This window comes from Penicillium odoratum (assembly GCF_028828045.1).
Source record: "Penicillium odoratum strain IBT 22623 chromosome Unknown utg000005l_segment0_segment0, whole genome shotgun sequence".
In the NCBI taxonomy this organism is placed as follows: domain Eukaryota; kingdom Fungi; phylum Ascomycota; class Eurotiomycetes; order Eurotiales; family Aspergillaceae; genus Penicillium; species Penicillium odoratum.
Genome location: NW_026643147.1, coordinates 5933447 through 5948401, shown reverse-complemented (window position 1 = coordinate 5948401; position 14955 = coordinate 5933447). Strand labels below are relative to the sequence as shown.

General features: G+C 49.0%; 5 protein-coding genes across 5 annotated transcripts; 3 read left to right on the top strand and 2 right to left on the bottom strand.

The window, feature by feature from the left end:
* Positions 1 to 2007: 2007 nt before the first annotated feature.
* N7520_007800 (short chain type dehydrogenase) lies at positions 2008 to 2808 on the top strand (the record flags this gene model as incomplete). The annotated part of the gene is made up of 3 exons (XM_057141734.1): positions 2008 to 2248; positions 2306 to 2588; positions 2640 to 2808. The coding sequence occupies 3 exons, from the start codon at positions 2008 to 2010 to the stop codon at positions 2806 to 2808; spliced, it is 693 nt and encodes a 230-aa protein (XP_056995740.1).
* Positions 2809 to 5099: 2291 nt separating this feature from the next.
* N7520_007799 (L-Aspartase-like protein) lies at positions 5100 to 7249 on the top strand (the record flags this gene model as incomplete). Its single annotated transcript, XM_057141733.1, has 2 exons — positions 5100 to 5293; positions 5344 to 7249. The coding sequence occupies 2 exons, from the start codon at positions 5100 to 5102 to the stop codon at positions 7247 to 7249; spliced, it is 2100 nt and encodes a 699-aa protein (XP_056995739.1).
* Positions 7250 to 7645: 396 nt separating this feature from the next.
* On the bottom strand, positions 7646 to 9497 carry N7520_007798 (putative DnaJ domain protein (Mas5); the record flags this gene model as incomplete). The annotated part of the gene is made up of 5 exons (XM_057141732.1): positions 7646 to 8198; positions 8249 to 8901; positions 8956 to 9014; positions 9083 to 9109; positions 9449 to 9497. 5 exons carry the CDS (start codon positions 9495 to 9497, stop codon positions 7646 to 7648), a joined length of 1341 nt encoding a protein of 446 aa, XP_056995738.1.
* Positions 9432 to 11511, top strand: N7520_007797 (glutamate--tRNA ligase MSE1; the record flags this gene model as incomplete). The annotated part of the gene is made up of 7 exons (XM_057141731.1): positions 9432 to 9680; positions 9736 to 9808; positions 9860 to 9897; positions 9950 to 10366; positions 10416 to 10673; positions 10722 to 10888; positions 10941 to 11511. 7 exons carry the CDS (start codon positions 9432 to 9434, stop codon positions 11509 to 11511), a joined length of 1773 nt encoding a protein of 590 aa, XP_056995737.1.
* Positions 11512 to 12160: 649 nt separating this feature from the next.
* lysF (homoaconitase LysF) lies at positions 12161 to 14544 on the bottom strand (the record flags this gene model as incomplete). Its single annotated transcript, XM_057141730.1, has 2 exons — positions 12161 to 14458; positions 14509 to 14544. 2 exons carry the CDS (start codon positions 14542 to 14544, stop codon positions 12161 to 12163), a joined length of 2334 nt encoding a protein of 777 aa, XP_056995736.1.
* Between the last annotated feature and the right edge of the window lie 411 nt (positions 14545 to 14955).

The window sequence follows — 14955 nt, the reverse complement described above, 5'->3', positions numbered from 1 at the left end:
TTGCTGCCGGTCTGAAAACTGGTGAAGAACAGAGTTTCGCGTCCGCTCTCTCGTCCTTCGGTGTTTTAGATTTTGCACGGCTAATTCTTTGTACATACAGCCCTATCATGTCGGAGCGGCGACGAAGTCTACATCTCGCGAGTATGGATGATATAGGTGAGATTTTTGGCATTTCTAGACTGGATGAGAGAGATGAATGAGTCCTGATGAGCTCTTTGTTCCATGCGAGTGATCGCCGGCCAAGATCTGAGGCAAGGGCCAGAGATGCTAGTTTCGGACATAGATCAATGTTGATCTTTGATATCTGTGGGTCTTATTAACCACTATTGGTTCGATTTGGTCCGGTCTAGGATCGAGCCATTAGTCCGTGGAGAGCCAAGCTTGTTAATGGGCCAATGAGAGCGATAGAATGGCAGCTGAAGAATGCCACAGGACTTGTAAGACTGTGAGAGGCAAGTAAATATTGCGTACGAAATTGAACTCAAAAAAATAATTTTTAGTGTGTGTGTTTGTATTCTGACTTTTTTATAGGAATTGGAGCCCTTCTCGGGCCACTCAGGATGAAATGACCACGATATGCATTAACTCCATATTATGCGCCAACAACCTAAAATATTTTCTATTATTCGTTTCCTAGCGAGCTGCTTTATTCTCTATTTTCTTGCGAATATTTTTCTCTCAACAAATCATTTCAGTCTGCTACCGGCTCCGTTCCAAACATTTGACGATTTTTAACATCCCATTGACTCTTGATTCAACTTCTGGCATCCTTCCATCGAAACCCATTTATGCTATTGGCACCTTTCTTGGTGCTTACTGGCACAGTCAAGAAGGCGACACCGACGATGATGACTGGTATTATGTGGGAGCACGGACACTTGCCTATCAGCTATTACATGCCCCCAGCACTAAGCTCACGGATCCAAATCCCTTTGTCATTCTCGTCAGCAAAGACGTCCGGCAAAGCAAGCGTGAAAGATTAAGACAAGATGGAGCAATTGTTATCGAGACGGATCATATACTCACCAACATATCAATTCAAGAACCACGCTGGGTTGAGACGTTTACAAAACTGCGCCTATTTGATCCGGAAATAATGCCATACGAAAGGGTACTCATGATGGACACGGACATGGCCGTTATGCGTCCAATAGATCGGATATTTGAGGATCTCAGCTCTACTCCTCAAACAACAATTCAGAGAGCGGGACTAAACTCGCTCCCAGATACGTTCGTTTTCTCTGCAACGCCTGAATTTGGAGACAGGGAACATCCTTATCCTTTTCTCGACCTCGACCACAAGCACGACTATTTCAACAGTGGATTGATCCTATTTAAACCAAGCACTGAGATTTTTCAGTATTACTTGAGAATACTTGCGCAGCCACAACTTTTCTACAACGGCCTCCCTGACCAAGATATACTTAATTACGCTCATAACTGGACGGGCCCTCTACCTTGGAGAAGGTTACACTACTTGTGGTTTCTTACTTGGTCAAACGAAAATGACATCGATGGAGGCATGGCCATTTTACATGGTAAACATTGGCAACCAGAAAGAGGCGCCTCGCAAATGTACGCATTTTCGCGAAAGTGTGAAATGCTGGCATATTGGGATAGTAAAAAAGACGAATAAAGCTTTTCATTTTACAAAAAGACACGACCAGTCTGGAAATGAGACAGCTTCTCATGTAAAATACGATTACCGTAGAGCGTTGATCTAATATACACCAGGAAGAATTCGGCCTGCTGGTTTGATTGGCTCTGAAAAACTGGTAGCGCATTGTACCGGTGCGGCGAATTTCGCCGGCTTGCTGACGAAGTTGATTCCCTGCTTGGCCATTCCCCGGGGAAAACTAAGAGACTAGGTAGAAACTGATCATGATATTATTAGAAGTGACCTACTCCGGTACGCGGTGCTAAGCCTCAGTCATCCTTATAAATGGAGTTGTCTCCCTCTTTCTTTGGCCAGTATCGCTAGTATCTACAACCTACCTTATCAGTACAATGACAAACGGCAAAGTTCTGTTTATCCTCGGCGCAGGGCCCAATGTTGCCACTGCAACTGCAAAGCACTTTGCGGCGCAAGGATACCAAGTAGCCCTCGTGAGTCGCGGAAAATCGACCTCTTTCGATCCCTCCTACTTCTACATCCAGGGTGACCTTTCCAACCCCGAGGAAATCCCTATATGGTTTGCTCAAGTCAAGACCAAATACGGAAGGGCTCCAAATGTGGTGATCCACAATGGTAAACATGTCCAATATTTTGTTCATCTCCGACCAAAGAGCTAACACCATCCTACAGCGTACCATGTCTTCCCAGCACAGCCACAGAATCCCCTTTCACTCAGTCTCGGTCAACTTAATTATGACCTGGCCGTGAACTTCACGTCAGCCTACCTTGCCGCACAGGAGGCTGTCAGGGGGTTTGAGACTCTTCCGGATGAAGTGCCCAAGTCGTTCATCTACACAGCCAATGGACTTAACATGATGCCTATGCCTCGCCTAGTAAGCCTCGGTCTTGGAAAGACTGCCATGGGCCATGTAATCGAGAATGCTACCATTGCATTTGAAGGCAAAGGATTTACGTGAGCATCCCATCTATTTCCGGGATCAAGCTAAGCTTAACATTTACATAGCTTTTACTATGGAGACGAACGCCTTGCCAATGGCGACTTTGCTAGTGGCGCTATTAGCGGCATTGCTCATGCAGAGAGGTACTGGGAGCTTAGCCAGGATCGTAAGCAGAGATCGTGGATGGATACATTTGTTGCTGGCCAGGGATATAAGGAGTTTCCTAAGGTTTAATACTGGTGGGCCCTTTGGCCAACAGTACCAATGTAATTCAAATTCCACGACCCTTTCCCTGAATGATGATTTGGAGAGCCTTATTCCCACCCTTTATCCATCTTGACTGGCACTATGGAGATGGGCCTGAAGTAAGAAAAATATTGCCCGAACCGATTAGTAACTATATAAGTATTGAATAGATGTTTACCTCGAGAACACCTTATATGAGATCCTTTATTTAGAATGCTATTAGGACTGAGTAATAGTGATTAATAGACTAGGTAGGCTTTTCTCACGCTATTTTTAATAACATTGAATCTACCAGAGTTAACGGTTTCACCTATTCTAAATCATTTAGGGCGGACTTACTCACCTCCATATAAAGCTATATTATTTATATGATCATACGAGTCGTCAACGATAAGGCATATTATAGTAAGTATGATCTCAATTAAGTTTTCTTTTATATGGCAAATATCAGCTATCAAGATTAAGAGTTACGCTAATGGGTAGAAAATCAGAATCTCTACGGTCGTTTTCGCGGGCTCGTTCGAGGCCTATTAAGTCTTCCAGAGTAGACACACCCTAGCTGGTGCTGGTCCGACAAAGGTATGTTTATTCTTTAATTAGCTGATTTTACTACAGGTTATGCTGATAAAGACAAACTTTAGAGTCGCCACACAACGCAACTCAAACAATTGTTCCTAGGAGGCATCTTGCGTATTTTGGAGACCTGGTACAAGCTCAGAAAGCAAGCAAGGGCCCGAGTGTGATTTGAAAGTTGGATCTCTAGAATGCAGAAGCTGGAACAATGGGGTTTATGCTTACGTTAGCTACAGGAATGGTTTAGATGGTGGAGACTAACTTGGTCTATCAGACTGATTGACTGGACCGAACCCTTCACGTATTACCTGGGTGTTCTTCCCCTTGGTCGACGCCAGTCGCCAGCTGTCCACGCATTCTGGATCGCATCCTCAGATATGACAATCAACATCCTGATTTTGAAAGAAAGGTGGTATTCAATTTCAGTCAGCCACTTGGGCTATCGACAGATCAGTACCCAATAGCCGAGTAGATTATCAAAATGACTGCATTAGCGTTGTTTCCTGCACAGAGATAATGCACCTGTCAAACTAGGCTATGACCTTGGACTCTTCAGCCTTAAGCTAGGTTGATGTAACCCCACCCCGATAGTAACCGATGGATCGGTGAGACTAGTTAATAACTGATCGGCGATTAGTTAACTTTCCAGGGTTCCCTTTTGAGCCACCGGAAGGATTGTGATGTACGGACAACTCCGTATATTGTATCTCCGTATAAAATCTACAAATGTGGGACACCTATTACGTTTTTTTAACGGGGTAGCTGAACAGTGAGGAGTTCGCTGTGGATCTGATGCACGAGTGACTAAGTAAATACAGAACTGTTTATGCTAATTCAAGCCACGAAAGCTACTAAGGTGGGGATCCACGTAAGTCCGTTTCTTCCCGTCTTATCCTCTACCTTGGTTGGCTCAAGGTATGTTGATAACGATTGATACCCTGACCTACTGCTGAGACTTGTTCTTGCTACATTTCGTGGCTGTGGACTTGAGAAGCTGCAACTGAAGCTAAACAGGCCTTGTGGAACGCAAGGTGGATTTATAATATTATTGATCGGAATGTGATAGATCGACTGATCTACCAGATCTCAGGGTAATTGTGGAACTAGTTCACTAGCTCACAATTTTCAAGATTTGGTTACACGATTGCCACGAGCTAGACTATTCCAGTGACTGAATAAATAGCTGTCTTGAAAGCAAAGTTGAAAGTAAATCAGCTATAGAACGCCACTTGATCCAAGTCTCGGTACAGATACCCCTACAAACGCTAACGAATGAGGAACCTTGCAGATCTCGCCCCGAAAATGCCTCTCCAGTTGGAAACTTTGACGAGTGAGGCGAGCTCAGCACAGTCTACCTCACAGATAATGCATGTGGTTATTTTGGCCGCTGTCAGATTTCCTGACGAAAGATCTGTATCCCCTGACGGCTAATAGACCCGAACTGACCAATCCCGGTAAGATCGACTCAAGTGGAGAAACAATTTCCTGTAGCTTCCAACCGTTTGCGGTTTCTCAAACTTTGAATTCAAAAAAAAGTAAAGAAAATAAAAATTATATAATAATTTCCATTCTCTAGGGCTTACACTTGTTACATGTGAGCAGAGCCTTGGCATCGGTGCTGATCATATTTAACTCGTGACCCGACGCATTCCAAAGATATCTCTCACAACTTCACCTTCACACCTTCAGATCCAATTTTATATACAATGGGTGACTCAGGTGATTTCTACCCACCCTCGGTATGTACGGTAACCCCGGTCGGCAATCCGAAGCAAAGCTCGTCCTTTACAGATGCTACACTCCAAACATGCCACCAAGTCCGTGATCTTTTGACACATGACACAAAAGTCGTTTTGGACGGCTACTCTCTTGACCTGGGCTCTGTTGTTGCCGTTGCTCGGTATGGTACCTTTCCGCTAAATCTTGCGATTTCATGCTTACCTGTGAAAGGCATGGACACAATGCGACAGTTACCGACAATGTGGAGGTGCATCAATTGATCAAACAAAGTGTAACGCTTCTCAGTCAAAAGCTCGCCCGAGATGAAGTCGTCTACGGTATCAATACCGGCTTCGGAGGAAGTGCAGACACCCGAACAACAAACTATATCGCCTTGCAGAAGGCACTGCTCCAGCATCAGAGCTCGGCTGTCTTGCTCCCTAGTGATCGAGGACGGGAAAGCTCTGCTATTCTTCAGTCTTTAAAAAGCCACAGCGTCCCTGTTCCAGTGGTCAGAGCTGCAATGTTGACTCGATGCAACTCCTTGCTGCGTGGTCACTCATCGGTTCGAATTGAAGTGGTTGAGTACATGCTAGCTTTGCTGCGCAATTCCATGACTCCAGTCGTTCCTCTCAGAGGCAGCATCTCTGCCTCGGGTGATCTGATGCCACTTTCATACATCGCTGGTGCTCTAGAGGGAAACCCGGACATCTCAGTTGACAAGGGAAATGGAGAGATTATTGGTGCTGATCAAGCATTGAAGGAGCTGAACCTTGAGCCCCTCGTCTTCGGTCCAAAGGAGGGACTCGGTCTTCTTAACGGGACCGCATTCAGCACTGGCGCTGCAAGCTTAGTCCTGTTTGAGGCCAATCAGCTCGTCCTAATATCCCAGCTTTTAACAGCCATGGGAACTGAAGCGATGCTGGGCTCGATAAATAACTACCACCCCTTTATTGCTGCCGTTCGACCCCATGACGGTCAAATCGAGACTGCTAAGAACATCTTCCATTTCCTGGGTGACTCTAAATTAGTCACCGCCGCTGGCCCCGAGCACGAAGGACTAGCTCAAGATCGCTACGCTCTGCGAACATCCACCCAGTGGCTGGGTCCACAAATAGAAAACATGGCCTTGGCCCTGCAGCAAGTCTCAGCTGAACTGAATTCCACCACTGACAACCCTCTCACCGACCCATCTAACGGACATGTTCATCATGGAGGGAACTTCCAGGCCGCAGCCATAACCTCTGCCATGGAGAAAACATTAAGCGCCATGCAGATGATCGGCAAGATGATTTTCTCCCAGTGCTCTGAGTTAATCAACCCTGCCTTGAGTAACGGCCTGCCCCCGAACTTGAGCACGGATGACCCAAGCCTTTCCTTTGCTTTCAAGGGTATAGACATCAACATGGCAGCATACACATCCGAGCTCGGGTATCTGAACCACCCGGTCAGCAACCACGTCCAGTCCGCAGAGATGCACAACCAAGGACTGAACTCACTGGCATTCATCAGCAGTCGCTACGCAGGTGATGCCGTTGAAATCCTATCGCTAATGGTATCAGCGTACCTATACGTCCTATGCCAAGCCCTCGATCTCCGCGTACTCCACGCAGAATTCGTCAAAGACGCACGCGCCAAAATCGACACCATAACAGCAAACACTTGTCCATCCATACTCCCTGCACAGCTGGAGAATATCCAAAAATCAATCTGGGAAGAACTCATGCAACACTGGCGCCGAAGCAGCACAAGCGATCTTTCCAATCGCTGCGTGACAGCCACAAATTGTTCAGTCGGAGCTCTTCTTGATCTCCTACCCGCGGGTGATGGCGTTTCGCAGGATATCAGCAATTGGAAGAGTAGCGTGGCTGCTACCTTGCAAGAAAGTTATGATGCTGTGCGCAAAGAAGTCTTGAGGGACCCTCCAACGAAGAATTACCTTTGCAGTGCATCACGGAAGCTGTACACATTTGTACGGGAGGACTTGGGAGTTCCTCATCATAGAGGGATTGATGATCACCCTACTTACACCAGAGAGAATGCCGCCGGGAAGATGTGTATTGGATCTCAGTTGAGTAAGATTTATACAGCGCTGCGGGAAGAGAAGTTTCGGGATATTTTGTCGACTTGTTGGTAGATGGCGATAATTTCATATAAAGGACTTGTACAGACTTTGCTGGACGATTACTTATTGGGGTTTCATAGAAATACACATCGTTTTAGGGTACCTCCGAGTCTCTTTACCTAACTAAAACTATCATATTCGTATGGTTGTGCTGAATTTGCATACCCACTATGGGGGAGCAGCCGACAGCAGGGGAAGTGAACCTGCTTGTAGCGCTGGTCACCTGTAAATGTATGCGTTTATTTATATCCTTACGCTTAAAAATTGACCGGAGTGAAGAATATCGAATGAATCTTTTAAATAAATCTAAGGACTGTACTCGTCATGATCGTAGAAAAGCCAGGGAGAAAGAAAGAAAAATGCACACCCCGGACGCCTTCTATGCCAGAATAGGGAACTGTTAGCCTTTTACTGAGGTGCGCACTGCGCAGGCTCATCATCCTCTTCCTCATCATCTTGCCAGGCCGAGCCACCATTGGTATCGCGAGAGCCAAATTCTTCCATGTTACCCTGAGCGTCGTAATCGACTTCATCCACAGTGGCGGCCTCAATGGGCGCTGCAGGCTTGGGGAGCACCTCCTGTAGCTTCTCCAGCACTTCGGGAGTTGGCTTCCACGACTGCTCGGGGAACTCCACATTCACCACCAGGTATAGGTCACCGCGCGAATCGCTGCGCTTGATCGGCATTCCCTCGCCGCGAACTGTGAGAACCTGTCCAGGCTTGAGAATACTGCCAGCGGGGTGTGTGATCTCAATACCACGGCCGTCAAGGTGCGTCAGGACAACACGGCTGAAACCGGTCAACGCTTCGGCCAGAGTGATGTTGATCTGAGCGCGGAGATCGGCACCAGCGCGGTCAAACACCTTGTGCTCGTCTTGAATCAGACGGAAGATAATGTCGCCAGGCTCCTGGCCTGGTACTTGGTCGGCCTCACCCTCGAGAACAATCTTCTCGCCCTCACTAATAAACAATCAGCTTACATTCCCATTCAGAGTGGTCAAGAACCTTACCGTGCGCCGGGAGCGATGTAGATCTCAAGCATCTTCTTTGCCTCAACAACCTTGCTGCCCTTGCACTTTTTGCACTTGTCCTTGGGGCTGAAGAACTCGCCCTGGGCATTGCAGGTGGAACAGGGTTGTTGGGCCCGAGTGATGAACTGACCCATGTTCTTGAGAACTTCCCGATGTCCCAAACCATCGCAAGTAGAGCATTTCTTAGCCTTCGCTTTCTCCTTGCCACCTTTGCCGTTGCAAAGACTGCAAATGACTTCCTTGGTACTGGCGAATTTAACAGTCTTGCCCTTGTACATGTCCTCCAGGCTGACTTCATAATCCGTCTCCTCATTCGGGCTGGTACGCTTGCCACGGGGGCCACCACCCATGCCGGGCATACCTCCCATACCTCCCATACCAGGCATACCTCCCATACCGCCCATTCCACCGAACATCTGAGCCAGCAGATCATCTAGGTCGGGACCGCCGCCCATTCCACCCATTCCTGGCTCACCAGAGCCGTTGAAGGCTCCCATGCCGTGTGTGTCATAGATGTGGCGCTTGTCATCATCGTATAGGATCTCGTATGCCTCCTGAACAGCCTTGAACTTGATCTCGGCAGCGGGGCGCTCTTCTTCGGCAACTTTGTCGGGGTGGTTGGACAGAGCAGCCTATGGCATGCGGTCAGTACTGCATGCCTCGAAAAACTGTGCGGAAAACTGTACCTTGCGGTAAGCCTGTCGAACTTCGTCTTTGCTTGCACCGCGATGAATCTCGAGGACCTCTGTTGCCAGAAAACCCAAGTTAATCTTCTGTCCAATAATATCGCGTGAGAACCAGTTATTTGCATACCGTAGAGGTCGACTTCAGCGTTAACCACTGCAGTATTTGTTAGCAAGATGCAACCAAAAAGGACGAATCAGAGGCAAAAAAAAGCGGCGGGCTTCTTGGGAACATACTGGCTGTGTACTTCTATTCGACGATGGCAGAAAAAAGCCCCCAAGATGCGCTTAAAATGATAAGAAAAAATCCTTCACAGCAAAGCGAAGGTGAAGATCAAACAAGGCAGAAGTTGTTGATCAAGCGGAGTTTGCGGGCGAAATTTTGTTTAAGGAAGCGGCAGCTCTGCGGAGCCAAACTTCTTCTCCGAAAAACCGCCCGAGAACGAGTATCCGTCCTTATACCAGCACCTCAACTCTCTATGCCACGTCCTCATACTGGGCTCTTCGCCCGGCGACCTTGGACTTGTATTCAATGCAGAGCCCATTCATCGAGCGCGCAAGCTCGTAAGGGCAAGACCAACCTCCCCGATGCTCCCGCGCGCACGCGTTTTGCGCCTTCACCGACCGGCTACCTTCACCTTGGATCTCTGCGAACTGCGCTCTTCAATTACCTGCTTGCGAAAAGAACCGGTGGTCAATTCTTGCTACGTATTGAAGATACCGATCAGGTTCGTCTACATTGGACGTACGTGTGAATAGCTATCAATGTACTAAGGAGCATAGAAACGGACAATTCCTGGGGCGGAACAGAGACTATATGATGATCTACAGTGGGCAGGACTTCACTGGGATGAGGGTACAGTAGACTTGCGCGCTGGAATGATAGGCTGAACTAATGCGATCACAGGTCCTGTTGTCGGAGGCCCATACGGACCTTATAGACAAGTAAGGCATTGTACTATCATCGCTTGATCACGGCTGACCTGCTATGACATAGTCTGAGCGAACTGCCTTATACCGATCTCACGCCGACGATCTGATCTCCAATGGACATGCCTACCGATGCTTCTGTTCTTCAGAACGACTCGATGCTCACGCCCGCCACCGAAGTTCAGCCGGACTGCCTCCAGGATATGATCGAAAGTGTGCAGATATCTCATCCGAGGAGTCGCAAGATCGGGCACACAAGGGAGGGGCACATGTTGTCCGGTTGAAGGTGGATGGGTATCCCATGTTCAACGATTTGGTCTATGGCAAGACGGGCCAGAATAAGCCAAACAACAACAAATTGGATTTTATTGATCGTGTATATGATGATCCGATCATGATCAAGTCAGACGGTTTTCCTACATATCATTTGGCAAATGTTGTGGATGACCATTGCATGGAGATCACACATGTAATCCGGGGCACTGTAAGTCTATACTTTCCGCTATACGCCAACCATTTCTGACCGGAAGCAGGAATGGATGCCCTCTACTCCTATGCATATGGCATTGTATAATGCATTCAAGTGGACGCCTCCGCGTTTTGGTCATGTTCCTCTGCTGGTGGACAAGTCTGGACAGAAGCTGAGCAAACGAAATGCGGACATCGATCTCTCTTCATTCAAGGATCGGCAGGGAATCTTCCCGGCTACATTGGTCAACTTCGCTGCTCTTCTAGGCTGGTCGCATTTACAAAAGTCCGACATTTTCGACTTGGGAGAACTCGAGCAGATTGTAAGTTTTTCTATCTACCTTGTCAAGTGTCTACTAACATGATATCAGTTCAATCTGAAGATCACCCGCGGCAACACTATCGTCGCCTTTGAGAAGCTCTGGTTCCTTCAAAAAGCGCATGCTCAGCGCTTCGCAGCAACTGGTGGTCCCGAATTTGACGACATGGTCGACAGAGTATGCAACGAGGTCAAAGAAAGTCACTCCGAAGAAGATCTGTGAGTACCCTTAGCATTCTACCAAATATAGTTGATCATCTAACCTTTCCAGTACCCCCCTTCTCAAAGGCCGTACCCTAGCAGAGTACATCGCCCCCCTCCTCCGCGCCGACGCCAAATCCTACACCACAGCGCCGGAATTCAAGGAGCGCAATTCAACATTCTTCACTACAAAGCTCGATCGAGCCCCCTTTGTCCCAACAACCACTTCTACATCCCCCTCCCCACCCTCAGTCCCCATGCAAGCCCTGCACACCGCGGCAGCCTGTCTAACTCTCGTCCCACCCAGCCATTGGACAATCGAAACCCACCGTTTCAACGTGAACTCCTATGATGGCTCTGATGCCGTCGTGCTTTCTTCTGAGACTACAGGGTCAAAGGATAAGATTTTCAAGAAGGAACTCTACCATTACCTTCGTTGGGCACTATCTGCATCGGCACCTGGTCCTGGGATCCCGGAGACGATGACCATCCTCGGGAGAGATGAGACTGTTCGCCGAATCCAGGATGCTAAAGCTTTGACGCAAGATCTTGTTCCATTTGTTGGGAGACGCGTTCCTAAAGGGAAGCAGACTATGGGTGAGGATAGAAGCTGGATGGGATCTCTTGCTGGTGGGCAATAGACATCTGGATGAGAGATTTTTGTATCTGTCGTGTATTATATCATCCTTTCGGGATGTATGTCTCACTGTGTATATGAGGTAGAATCTTATGTATCATCACTCCTATATTTCAAGTATACCTCAAAATAAATTATCATTCATATACATTCTTCAGAATTGCAGCTCCGATACTACAGTAGATGCGGGGGGCAAGCCGCCGCCTAGTTAAGTACTCCGAAAGTACAGCTCCGATGACCTTGTAGTTGCGGCCCGGCCATGTACTCGAACTTCATCTAGTTCAGTAGGTATTTAACTAGGCTTAGCGTTGACTTATGCTGGGTTACAAGATCCTCGAACTTCTCAGGTCGAGTCCTTTCTCCTAGTATACATCTTCATGGCGCTGATCTCGAGTATCCTATCATGTTCAAAGTGGCGTTCATCATGTACATAGCGTCTCCCTTCATATAAAGGCGCTGCAATACACTGGACTCTCTACACAAGTAACAAAACAAGGTGCACAAGTGGTCTTGACCCTAAATCTTCAATTTGTACATGTTAACCCCTCCAGGGCTTCACTCCTTTTCTGTATCGATACCCAATCCTCTTCTACCTTTTTCACTATGTTACAAAGTGAGGACGTCTATTCATGTCGAATTCTCTCTAAATACAATTAAGACGACTGAGCAGCCGCTTTCTTAACCTCCTCCTTGACCCAAGCCTCGAGACCACCTGCCGCAATAATGGCCTGCACGTTAGCGGGCAGCTCGCCGACCTGCTCGGTCCAGGTCTCTCCATTCTCTCCCTCGCGCACCTCAACGGAGCTACGCTTCACGTCCCAGGTCAAAGTCCAGCCGGTCCGGCGTGTGGACTGGCGCTCGGCACCGGCAAAAGTGGCACGCAGACGCTCGACAAGGCGGGGGACTTCCAGGCCCATAAGCGCGTTGTTGATGCTGTTTCGGGAGAAGATGTTGCCGAAGCTACCGGCCACGACGAGAGGGATCTGCTTCGCCAGGATGGCGGTGGCGGCCTGCTCGCGGGAGGAACCACAGCCGAAGTTGAAGCCGGAGACTAGAATGTCGTTGGGCTTGGCGATCTCTTTGAAGTCGGGGTCGTAGTTCATCATACAGGCGAGAGCCATGTCCTCCTTGGAGACGTTGTCTTGGTATGTTAATTTTCCGGGGTAAATATTATCGGTGTCAAGGTTGTCCATGTCGCAGAAGACGATTTCACCGGAGATCTTCTCGGGGAAGCCGGGCAGGATCTCGGTGGCGGCCTTCTCTTCACCTCCAGCTGTTGACTCGACGCGGTCGATCAGGGATTCCATCTGCTGGATCATGTTGTCCAGGGCGCTCAGGGTGGAGGGTTCCGCACCAGTGCCGAATCCGTGCTCCACGCCGGACCAGCCCTCGGGCACCTGGTAGGCACCTGGGCCGGAGATGACACCGCTGAGGGCACTGGCAGCCACGACTTCAGGGCTGGCCAGGTATGCCTTGGCATCTCGCGAGCCCATACGTCCCTTGAAGTTACGGTTGCTGGCACTGATGCCAACCTCGCCGGGCTCCAAAAGACCCGTTCCGAGACCAATGCAAGGTCCGCAACCAGAAGGCAGTGGCTGCGCACCAGCCTCGAGCAGAACCTGCCAGTCACCAGCGGCCTCGGCGAGCTCCTGCTCAGGGATGGAAGCTGCCGCAATGTACAGCTGAACACCATCAGCAATCTTGGGGACCACATCATTGTTAGCCTTAGCAGCGTCCTTGAAGACCTTAGCGGCGGCCGCGATGTCGGAAGCACGTGAGTTGGTGCAAGAGACAATGTACGCGCGGTTGACCTTGATCTTCTGCGGGGCGAGCTCGTTCAGAGGGGTGGCGACCTTGACTGAGTTGGGTCCTGAGACGTAGGGTGAGAGGGTAGAGAGGTTGAGGTAGAGCTGCTTGGCGTATTGAGCATCAGGATCAGCTTTGAGGGGGTTGGCGAACAGCTCATCGACTCTCTCGTGAGTAATGCGCTCGCGAGTGGTCCGGTCATCCGATAGGGCTGCCTCAGTAGCCTTGTATCGGAGCCAGCGCTCGAGGGTCCGGTCAATAGGGAATAGACCCGTAAGAGCACCCCACTCAGTGGTCATGTTGGCAATGGTCATTCTGGTGTCTACACGAAGGCTAGCCATGGTTTCTTCGGAACCGCTGAACTCAATGGCATGGTTGAGGACGTCGCTGTTGAACAGACCGCACAAGGCGACAATCACATCCTTACCAGTCACGCCTACTGGAAGGGTTCCCGTGAGGTTGACCTTCGCCACAGGGGGAATCTGCCACCATGTCCGCGAGGTGGCCCAGATACTAGCAGCATCAGTTCGTACAACAGCGGTACCAAGGCAGCCAACACCACCGTAGTGATTGCTGTGGCTATCAGAGGCGACAGCCATAGTTCCCGGCCACGCGTAACCCTCTTCCACCATAATCTGGTGTCCAATACCACGTCCGGCGGGGTAGAAGTCGATACCGTGCTTTGCAGCAAATGCCTCGATTTGCTGGTATTTCTTGAGGTTCGACTCGCTGGTGTTTTGGACGTCGTGATCAAGGGTCATGACGATCTGCTTGCGGTTGTGGACTTCAGAGGCTCCCATGGACATGAACTTGGTAGCGACGGGCCACGAGTTGTCATGGGTCATGCAGTGCTGGGGTGCAAGACTGATATAATCGCCGCTGCGCACAAACTTTCCCTCGGGGAGGCCGACTGCATAGCGTTGAACGATCTTCTCGGTCAAGGTCTGCGGTGTCCGCTTCTCAGTCGGAATCTCCGACAAATTGATCGAGGGAAGAACTTGCTTCGCATTCAAGGCTTCGGCCTGGGCGATAGCGGTTGTGCTCAGCGAACGAGGGGCAAGGGGAGTCGCAATCGATCGCAATTGAGGCTGAACTCGTCTACCCGGGAGGGCAACCGATGGGGTCAAAAGAGGCCGACGCCAAACCTAGGAACGTCAGATCAAAGCGAGGAGTTGTAACAGGTAATTTTACTCACTGGCCGGCGCATCAGCGCACACAGATGCCTAACCATGCTGATCAACTATACAATTGAGTGATTGGTGAGTCAGGGAAATTTCGCCGCAAGACATTGCCAAGAGGACCGGACAATCGAGTCATGTGACCTTAGATCCCCAGCCAACCGGATCTCGTGATTTCAAAGCATCAAGCGATATCGGTGATCCACCATTAGATTGTGGGGATTAATTTCTCCATCTTCTTGCTTCACTTTTGATATCACTTGTGGTTTCCCTTTAATGATTGGACTATGAACATTATTCCAGTCCGAAATCCTCATTAAAAAAATTTTGCTCTTCATTTTTCTCATCTATCATATCAAGATATCAGATCAAATCAGTGCACGCATCCATTGTGGATAAATCCACATGTACGTAATGGCAACTATGCCCCAGTCTAAACCCCAGAGTCTCAAAGCCCCACATGA